We start from the raw sequence: 11520 nt of genomic DNA, 5'->3' as shown, positions 1-11520 counted from the left end.
CCCCCTCTCCTCACTTCCCCAACCAACACACCCATTCCCCTATTTTCTCATCCCATATTACCATCACTTCCCAACCTCTCAGTTCCCCTTCAATTACTTCTACTTCTCTTCACTTCATTTTCCCTACTTCTCGTTTCCCCTTGCTCCTTCTACTGCCCCAACAATCATTTTCCATCACTTTCCCTACTTTCCATCCTCTTAGTTCCCATACCTTATTTACTCTGATCTCCTCTACTTACCTTCTCTTACTTTCTCTAATTCCCCTTTCCTCATTTTACGCATTTCTTCTGCTCCCCCTACTTTTCTTCCTATTATATCCCATATATTTCTCTACCTCCTATCCCGTTATTTTCCCAGCTTCCTCTTTCCACACATAGACCTTAGCTTCCCTCAATTCCCCAGCTTCTTTCTCATCTACTTCATCCTCTCATCACTTCCTTAGCCAACGTTTACTTTCCTCTAATTTCCCACCCACATTTTCCCTCAGTTCTCAAACTTTTATTTCTCCTGCATTTATTACCTCCATTTCCCCTAATTACCGTACCCTGACTTCCTCTGAAAGTGGGGGAAATTATGGAAGGGGAAGCCTTCCATCATTTACCCCACTTCTTCTACTCCCTCCGCCCTCACTTACCCTTCTGTCGCTTCCCTTATTTTTAGATAGTATTCTTCCTCTCGCTTTCCCTAATTCCTCCTCCCTCATTTCGCTTCACTTCCCCTAATTCCTTTCCCATTCACCCCCTCTCGTCATTTCACATCACTTCATCTACTTTCAACCTTCTTATTTCCTTTACTTTCCATTATTTCCCCTCATTTCAAAAAAGTATGACGGACGGACAGACACCTAACCGAAACTATAGGAGGATTTTCCCGGGGCTACCAAAAACTAACAATTTTTTAAAAATTGCCTCATCCTCTGAATGTCTCAGTAATTATCAACAGTCTGTAGCAACGCTACCATAAGAAAATAATTTTAAAATGTTTATTCAAAATTACTTCAAACGATAAGAAAATGTTTCCAATTTATTTTACTTATTTATCGTCATTGCTAATCTTAAAACATGATAGGGAATCCAATCCAATCGAATTTAATCAACTTCATTTCCACAATCCATTTCAAATCCACTCGAAATTCCATCGAATGATAATAAAATTTCAATCCAATTAATTCCAATCGAATCCAATTAATTCCAAATGATTTAAATCCACTTCAAATGAATACAATCTATTCCAATCCTATCCAATCTACTATAATCTAATCAGATAGAATCCAATCTACTCCTATCCAATTCAATCCAATTTATTCGGACACATTCCAATCCAGTCCATTTCATCCCAATCCAAACCAAGTCAATCCAATTCACTCTAACTAATCCATTCCAATCCAATCAAATTAATTCCAATACACTCTAATCCAATATAATTCACCCCAGACAAATCCACCCCAATCCATTCATTCCTACCCAAACTAATTCATTCAATTCCAATCCAGTTTATTCCAATCTAATCTACTCCAATCCAATTCATTTCAATCCAGTCTAATACATTTCAAACAATTCCAATCCAATTAATTCCAAGCCAATCCTCTCCAATTTCATATATTCTAATCCATTCCAGTCTAATCCAATCCATTCGAATCTAAACCAATTTATTCAATTCAATCCACTACAATCTAATACACTCCACATCGATCCAATTCACTCCTATCCAATCCACTCCAATCTAATTAATTCCAATCCTCTCTAATCCAATCCAGTCCAATTCAATTAATTCCAATCCTATCTTCTCCAATCCAATTCAGTCCAAATCATTTCGATTCAATTCCCTCCAATTCATTTCAATCAACTCTAATCCATTCCAATCTAATCCAATTCAATTTGATCAAATCCACTTCTAATGATCCATTCAAGTATAATCAAATTCATGCTATGCAATCCACTCCAATCGATACGAAAGAGGAGTCACATTATTTTTTATCGCACCAGTTAGCGAAAGTGTACGTTTACATGCCAAATTTGGGGCCACTGCATTCATCCTACCATAACGATGGCTGTGTGATAAAATATCTTTTAAAAATCAAAATAACACTATTTTTCCTGAAAGGAACTTCTAATTCTCAACTTATTAGGGCCAATAAGATATCATACTTATTCCAATATTCAAGTTCTCAAGCAAGTAATATATCGTTAGAATCGCTTAAATACTTAAATTTCAATATAATATTTCTAAATTACTAATTTTAAAATTTTTATATTTCGTATAGTATTCCTCGCACAGCTGCATGAGGAGCAGTTGACTGGTGAATGTAAAGAAAGTAGGTGGACCGTGATCCAATGGACACTGTCCCTTGGTTTCTTTCTAAATAGGGACAATTTTCTCTTTCTATGACTATCTAACTGTTTTTAACTCTATTTTCAGTGGGAATTTTAATCAAGAAAGCAATGGCAATTTCCCCGTGGGTCGTTACAAAGATAAGATGGCAGAGCACATGGTCTGTGAAGTAATAGGGCATCCTTGTTGTATCGGTATTCATGGAATGTGTAGGATCACAACAAAAGAATATTGCGATTTTGTTCACGGCTATTTCCATGAGGAAGCTTCCCTTTGTTCCCAAGTCGAGTGTCTCCATGACGTTTGCGGAATGATTCCCTTCCTACATCCTGAATGGCCGGATCAATTTTACAGACTTTTTACTACAACTTTTCTTCATGCTGGGTAAGCAAATTATTATTTAAATTATTTATATAGATTAACTGAACCAACATTAGCTACGGCCGCCAGAGAGCCTCTGAAAATTTTCTAGTTACTTTAGCTGTGGATCTACATTTTAGTTCGAAATGTGCACTGTAAAATCAATTTTACAGTTAAGCGTCAATAATGCTGACCGCTACAGAAGTAACACCGCTTACGTTAATTGTTAACTTGAATGGAAGCTCTATTAAATGCTCAAGTTTGCTCATTTACAATCATTTTATTTTTAATTTAAAAATGTTATCGTATCAAATAATCGAACAATTTTAAACCCGAATCTCATTATTTTTTGTTGGTGTCTGTATACAAACACAAATCTTACCAGAGGCGGCGGACCCCTAGAGGGCAAAGGAGGCAATACCCCCCGGCCCCTCCTATAAATAGACCAGATAGGGGAAAATTATTTATTTGCTCCCCTCTTAAATTAAATTAATCAGATAGTCAGAACTGGAAATTTTCAATTTTGTCTTTCTTTGTTCCATCTTTGAAATATATCTAGAATCTTTGTGAAATAATAGAAGTATTTTTTAAATCTTTTTAATCTATCCGAAACCTTTGAGAAATATTTCAAACATTTAAGATATAATTGCAACCTTCGTCAAACCTTTGGAGATCTTTCCGAAAGATTCTAACTATTTAGACATATTTGTGAAATTGTTTAAGTCTTTTTTAAATCTGGAGGAAACCATTGAAATCTTATAAACATATCCGAAATGTCTGAAATATCTATCTCTTTGTAACGTATCTGAAATCTTTTTGAAATAATTGAAATTTTTCTTAAATCAGTTCAGTTCATGTTTGAAATATTTTCGACATATTTGGTAATATTTTTTTAATTATTGAATTCTGGGGGAAATAATTGAATTCTCAGTGAACTCTTTAATATATATGCGAAATCTTTAAAATACTTAGAGAACCGTTGAAATCTTTTTAATTTATTTGAAAACTCAGTGAAATATTTAAAAAATGTTTTCAATTTGTGAAATCTTTATGCCTATCAGAAATCTTTGCAAAATATTTGAAATCTCTATGCAATCATTGGGAAATTATTGAACTCTTTGTTCAATATTTGAAATCTATCTGAAATCATAGCGGATCCTGTGAAATATTTGGGTACTCATTGTATTTATTATTTACTATTTATTGTTTATTTATGAGTTATGTTCAATTTTCACGTAGTATAATATTATTGTACTATGCACAAATTATACCACTCAATATTATAAGTCTATGCCCCAGCCCTTAGTCAAAAGTTATAAAATAAATACATTTATAATGCTAGTTTTAAAATCTCTCAACTTATATTTGATACAGATAGTATTCAAATAACACCAGTCCATATTCTAACAGCTAAATACAAGTTAATTAATTCTACATTATTAGCAGCCTTTAAAGCAGACCTGAGTCGTTATCATCTACAGGGAGTACTTAAACAAAATACCAGTCAAGTCCTTATATTCTAAGACTAATTCTATGATTTGAAGGAAGACTCTGTGTCAGTATAATTTTTTTTGTGCGTCTTCCTTTCTTGAACGAAGGAATCACCTTTGGGATGTCATAGTTACAGTGAGTTTTGGGAATCCTGAAAGTTGGTTGCTGAACGGGGTTCTTAGGTTCGAAGCTTGTCTTTAGAGCTGATGAAGTTAGCCAAACTTTGTACAAGCGACTTTTTTGCCTACGTGGATGATGTCTTGATCGACATCTTAACTGATTATCTGGCTGAAAAATTGCTAGCCAGTTACGAGATACCTGAGTAGCATACAAGAGTGACTTGCTGTCCAGGTTTCGTAGTATGAACTGGCCAATCCCTAAGGGAAGATCGTTAATGATGTCTCTTTTGTTCTGGCTCACGCCAAAGAAGCGCATCAGTTTCCTGAAGTATTCCATGTTTGCAGTAGAAGCTTACAGTTGAAAGTGAGTTGTGATTGTGGACCTGAGAGCTTTTTAATGCCCCGCTCAGCGGGGTGCCGTACTCTAATTGGTCAGTTTCCGGCAGTAGAAGAGCACCCCGCTGGGTAGAGTGTATAAAACCCTCCAGGGTCCTCAGTTACCATTCACTTCCAACTGTAAGCTCCTACTGCAAACATGGAATACTTCAGGAAACTGATGCGCTTCTTCGGCGTGAGCCAGAACAAAAGTGACATCATCAGTGATCTCCCCTTAGAAATTGGCCAGTTCATACTACGAAACCTGGACAGCAAGTCACTCTTGAATGCTGCTCAGGTATCTCGTAACTGGCTAGCAATTTGTCAGTCGGATACTCAGTTAAGATGCCGAGCAAGACAACATCTACGTAGGCAAAAACATCGCTTGTACAAAGGGTGGCTAACTTCTTCAAATCTGAAGACGAGCCAGAAACTACAACCTAAAGACCAAGTTAGGCAACCAACCTTCAGGATTCCAGACACTCACTATAACTATGACATCGCAAAGGTGATTCCTTCGTTCAAGAAGGGAATACCGACAAAACAAATTATACTGACACAGAGTCTTCCTTCGAATCATAGAATTAATCTTCCTTCGAATCGTAGAATTAGTCTTAGAATATAAGGACTCGGGCTTCTCTTTTGTAGTTTTAAAAGTTAGATTTAAGTCTTAACTGGTATTTTGCTTAAGTACCTCTTGGTAGAGAATAATGACTTAGGTCTGCTTAGCAGACTGCTATTAATGTAGAATGAAATTATATTACTATTATTAAATTATAAATCCACTGCAAATGATGCATCGTGATTAGTTACATAACATATAATAAATAAAAATATTATAAGATATTATGGAAAAAATAAAATATCATTCCTAAGCATTTTTACAGTAATAATGCTAATGGTTTCTTATAATGTTTTTTCTTTTGAGTATTTTTCTTGTTATTTTTTTATTTTTTTTTTTTAGTGTAGTCACTTCAGAGATACGAAATAGTATCAACAGAGGCATACATTTCGAAGAATAGTGGCTTGAATTTTTACTTTCTCATTCATAAGAGTGTAATTTAACTGTCCAAGTTTTCGATCTTTGGTTTCTATCAGTATGCGACCAACATTAAAAATTTTAGAGCATTTAGAAGGTTTCAGAATATTTTTTCAAATGCTTGCAAATTTTCCTGATAGAATTTTTTATTTCGATGCAAATTTAGAAGTTATATGCTTTTCAACATTTTGAACATTTTTAATAAATAAAAATATATATTTTTCTGATTGATTAAGGAATTTAAAAAGTTTGATCATTCTCAAAATTATGAAATTTTTATTTTTAATAGATCTTTAGGGTTTAATTGTGATTTTTAGTAGATTTTAAAATTATTTACAAAAAATTATCTTAGTGATATTTTTTGATCAACCAGAAACTAAAAATATTTGTTAAACTGGCTAAAATTTTTCGTAGAGTTAACTTAGAACTGAACTTTGAATGAACTGAATCAAAGTTGAAAAGTCTCATAATATTTTTGGTTTGGAATTTATCTCGTTGGTTTACAACTTTTATTTTCTGGTTGAAAATTTAATTCATTTTCAGAAAGTTCAAGTGTTTTAATTAAAAGTCTTCATTTGTGGTCAAAAATTAAACTACTTAGATTAAAAATTAATCTTGTTTGAAAAATTTGCTAAGAAATTAAGTATTCGGTTGAATGTTGAACGCTTTTCTTGAATAATTTTCATATTTGCAAATGTAACTATTTCGTTCTTTGTTGAAGTGGATGATTAAAACTAAAAATTGTTCGTTTCTAGTTTTCGGTTGATTTGATTGAAAATTTAAATAGTCACTTGAAAATTGGTTCAATTTTTGGTTAAAAATTAATTTTTTCTACTGAAAATTTCACTACTTTTTGAAAATACGTTTAATTTTTGGTAGAAGATTGATCATTGTAACTGGAAATTGAAGTATTACATTTCTGGATAAAAAATTATCTCTTTCATTTAAAAAATCATATATTTTGTTGAAAAGTTGCTTTTTACTTAAAAAATTAATCTTGTTTGTTGAAAATTCAACTATGTTCTTAAAACTTTGTGTTTATTGGTTCAATTCAACTCGCTGAAAATTCGTTTCTTTGTTCAATATTAATTTATATAACCTAAAATTCATGTAATTTGTTAAAAATTCACATTTTTGGGTAGAAAATGAATCTTCTTGGCTAAAAATGAATCTGTTTAGTTGAAATTTTATGTATTTTCTGGAAAATTCGTTTTTTTGATAGAAAATTAGTCTTATTGGCGTAAAATTCAATTATTTTGTTGGAAAAATAAAATATTTGGTTAAAAATTAAACTGTTTTTTTGTTGTTAAAAATCTAACTATTAAGTAGAAAATTAACATATTTTATTAACAAATCATATCTTGGGGTTGCAAATTCAACCTTTTTGTAGATAATTCGTCTTTTTAGCTTCAAAATTCAACAGTTTTGAATCTGAATTTAACGGAATTCATTTGGACATTTAGAAAATTTTGTTCCGTTTGTTTAAATCATGTTTTATTCATAATGAATTATTTTTTATTCATATTGAATTCGTATGCGATTCATCGAATTTTCTTGAGTTCCCTTGAAATCCTTTTAATCACATCAATTTTAGTGAAATCAGTGGAATATTTTTGATTTTTGAGTTTTTTAATTCACCTTGAATTCTTATGAAATTTTCATAAATCATTTTTTATTTATCCAGAATTCTTTCGAATTCTTTGAAATCCTTTAGAATTTTCTGTAATCTCCCTGAAAGCTTTTAATTCACTTAAATTATTCTCAATTTATTCAATTATACTCAATTGAAGGGAATAATTTTGTTATAACTCACCTTGAATTCTTAAGAATTTAATGTAATTTTTCTGTATGCCCTTCAATTTTTCTAAATTTCATCAAATTCTCCTTAATTTAATAGAAGCTTTTTATTTCTAAAATTTTGTTCAATTATTTCAAATTCTGATGAATTTCAACGAAGTCACTGCGATTCCTGTGATACAAATATCTTGTAAATTTACTCCAATTTTACTGAGAGCAATGGAATTTATTTATTTTTTTATCTATTTGAATTCTTACCAAAATTTATCCTGATTTTGTCAAAATTCATCTGTATTTCTGATTAGTTTCATTTAATTATTTTCAATTTTCTTTATTTTGTTGAATTCCAAAAAACGAAAACTCTACCATTTAAAATGAAATATGATGAAATCAGATGTAATCGAACGTCTTTAAACTTTTATGTAACATGAGCAAAAGTAACTTTACTATGAAATAATGTGCAAAAATTGATTTTTCTTATTCTTTTTCGAATTTGAGCCTTTCTTTTAATTTTTTATGTTGAAATATTAAAAATGTCAATTTTAAATTAATCACTTAGATGTTTCGTTTATTTTAGAATATATTATGAGGAAAAAAATGAAAAATATATACTGCAAAGCCTAAAATTTTTTCTCCTTACAAGATATTCCTTTTAGAAAATAAACAAAACCTCCAAACTAAAGAATTTCAAATTAAAATTTTTATTATTTAATATTAAAAACTGAAAAATGGCTAAGAGTTTGAAAATGATGTTAAAAAATTAACCTTGTGAGTTGTGTTTTATTTAAAAAAATTAAACATTGAGATTCAAATAACTTTTCGATATTGCATATAAGAAAAAGTTTGATCTATTTTTGAAAAGCTATTATTGCCCATTATTTGATATTAAAATTTCTTGTTTGCTTGTTATGTACAAGTCTAAAATCTATTGAATGCGCATGATATCATTCAATTCCATTTAATTTTCAAACTAGCGTTGCGGGTTTCTTTTAAAATCAATGGCATCCCAATTTAAAACTGTTGAATTTGAAGACTCATCAATATTCCACAGCCACATTTAAAGTTTTTCATTATTCAGGGTTGCCGCATGATCTGAAATACCTGAATAAGTCATGAAATTATGATTATTATGATCCTGGAAAATCCTTGGGTAATGCCCAAATTGTACCGTTCAATATTATAAGTCTCTGTCCCTATCCTTTAGTCAAAACCTATAAAATAAACACATTTATAATGCTAGTTTTAAAATCTCTCAACTTATATTTGATAAAGATAGTATTCAAATACCACCATTCCATATTCTAAATGCTAAGTACAGGTTAATTAATTCTACATCAATAGCAGTCTGCAAAGCAGACCTGAGTCATTATCATCTACAGGGAGGTATTTAAGCAAAATACCAGTCAACTCCTTATATTCTAAGACTAATTCTACGATTCGAAGGAAGACTCTTAGTCAGCATAATTTTTTTTGTGGGTATTCCTTTCTTGAACGAAGGAATCTCCTTTGCGATGTCATAGTTATAGTAAGTGTCTGGAATCCTGAAGGTTGGTTGCCTAACTTGGTCTTTAGGTTGTAGTTTCTGGCTCGTCTTCAGATTTAAAGAAGTTAGCCAACCTTTGTACAAGCGACGTTTCTGCCTACGTAGATGTTTTCTTGCTCGACATCTTAACTGATTATCTGACTGACAAATTGTTAGCCAGTTACGAGATACCTGAGCAGCATTCAAGAGTGACTTGCTGTCAAGGTGTCGCAGTATCACTTGGCCAATCTCTAAGGGGAGATCACTGATGATGTCACTTTTGTTCTGGCTCACGCCGAAGAAGCGCATCAGTTTCCTGAAGTATTCCATGTTTGCAGTAGAAGCTTACAGTTGAAAGTGAGTTGTGATTGTGGACCTGAGAGCTTTTTAATGCCCCGCTCAGCGGGGTGCCGTACTCTAATTGGTCAGTTTCCGGCAGTTGAAGAGCACCCCGCTGGGTAGGGTGTATAAAACCCTCCAGGGTCCTCAGTTACCATTCACTTCCAACTTTAAGCTCCTACTGCAAACATGGAATACTTCAGGAAACTGATGCGCTTGTTCGGCGTGAGCCAGAACAAAAGTGACATCATCAGTGATCTCCCTTTAGAAATTGGCCAGTTCATACTACGAAACCTGGACAGCAAGTCACTCTTGAATGCTACTCAGGTATCTCGTAACTGGCTAGCAATTTTTCAGCCAGATAATCAGTTAAGATGTCGATCAAGACATCATCCACATAGGCAAAAAAGTCGCTTGTACAAAGTTTGGCTAACTTTATCAGCTCTAAAGACAAGCTTCAAACCTAAGAACCCCGTTCAGCAACCAACTTTCAGGATTCCCAAGACTCACTATAACTTTGACACCACCAAGATGATTCCTTCATTCCAGACGAGAACACGCATAAAGGAAATGATACGGACCAAAAGTCTTCATTCGAATCATAGAATTAGTCTTAGAATATAAGGACTCGGGCTTGTCTTTTGTACTTTTGAAACTTAGATTTAAGTCTTAACTGGTATTTGGCTTATTTACCTCCTGGTAGAGAATAATGACTTAGGTCTGCTTAGCAGACTGCTATTAATGTAGAATTAAATTATATTACTATTATTAAATTATAAATCCACTCCATATGATACATTGTAATTAGTTGGATCACACATAATAAACAAATATTGTAAGATGTAAAGCATTAGAATATTATTATTGGGAAATATGAAATATCATTCTTAAACATTTTTTATAATAATAATGCCAATGGTCTTTATGATGGTTTTTCTTTTGGGTATTTTACTTGTTAAGTTTTTTTTTTTAGTGTAGTCACATCAGAGATACAAAATAGTGTCAACACAGGCATACATTTCGAAAAATAGTGGCTTGAATGTTTACTTTCTCATTGATAAGAGTATAATTTAACTGTCCAAGTTTTCGATCTCTGCTTTCTGTCTGTATGCAACCAAAATTAAAAATTTTAGAGCATTTTCAGAATTGAAAAAATGAAGAGTTTCAGAATTTTTTTTCAAAGACTTGAAAATTTTCCTGATAGAATTTTTTATTTTTATGAAAATTCAACAGTTGCATGCTTTTCAACATTTTGAAAATTTTCAATAAATGAAAATATATATTTTTCTGATAGATTGAGAAATTCAAAAAGTTCGATCATTTTCATAATTATGCCATTTTTATTTTTAATACATCTTTAAGATGTAATTGTAATTTTTAGTAAATTTTAAAATTATTTACAAATAATAATCTTATTGATATTTTTTGATCAAACAGAAACTAAAAATATTTTTTAAACTGGCTAAAAATGTTCGTAGAGTTAACTTAGAACTGAACTTTGAATGAACGGAATCAAAGTTGAAAAGTCTTTCATAATATTTTTGCTTTGGAATTTATCTCATTTGTTTACAAATTTCATTTTCTGGTTGAAAATTTAATTGGGAAAAAATACTTTTGTACTACGTAAAAATATTTACGTTTGAAAAATTTACTTTTTTGTTGAAAAGTGAATTATTTGGTTGAATTTTGAACTATTTTCTTAAAGATTGATTGTTTTGGTGAAGATTCCTAATTTTCATTAAAAATTTATCTTTTTGTTTAAAAATTTAACTATTTCGCAGAAAATTTTTTTTTTTTTTTTTTTGAGAATTAATTTTCTTATTTGCAAATGTAACTATTTCATTGTTGCTTGAAAACGGATGATTAAAACTAAAAATTGATCTTTTCTAGTTTTCGGTTGATTTGCTTGACAATTTAAACAGTTAGTTGAAGATTCGTTTAATTTTTAGTTAAAAATTAATTTTTCTGATGAAAATGTAACTATTTTTTGAAAATGCGTTTAATTTTTGGTAGAAAATTGATGATTGTAACTGAAAATTTAAGTATTACAGTCTGTCAAGTTAAAGCGTGGGTGGCTTTACTCGCAGTCGGTAAGGTGTATCGACATGATTTTGGTTTCAAAATATTAAGAAGAGCTCCCTCTTTCA

The 11520-nt window shown here is 31.4% G+C and overlaps 1 protein-coding gene across 1 annotated transcript in view; it reads left to right on the top strand.

The window, feature by feature from the left end:
- The window catches only part of LOC117171914 (inactive rhomboid protein 1), a 364512-nt gene that overhangs the window by 345905 nt on the left and 7087 nt on the right, over positions 1 to 11520 (top strand). Inside the window, exon 14 of the mRNA XM_033359571.1 lies at positions 2419 to 2715. Within this exon, the coding sequence (XP_033215462.1) occupies positions 2419 to 2715 (297 nt within the window). The remainder of the gene's footprint in view (positions 1 to 2418; positions 2716 to 11520) is intronic.

The sequence above is a fragment of the Belonocnema kinseyi genome, chromosome 4 (genome assembly GCF_010883055.1).
Source record: "Belonocnema kinseyi isolate 2016_QV_RU_SX_M_011 chromosome 4, B_treatae_v1, whole genome shotgun sequence".
NCBI lineage: Eukaryota > Metazoa > Arthropoda > Insecta > Hymenoptera > Cynipidae > Belonocnema > Belonocnema kinseyi.
Note: the sequence above shows the minus strand (reverse complement) of the source record. Positions and strands in the feature narration are given on the sequence as shown.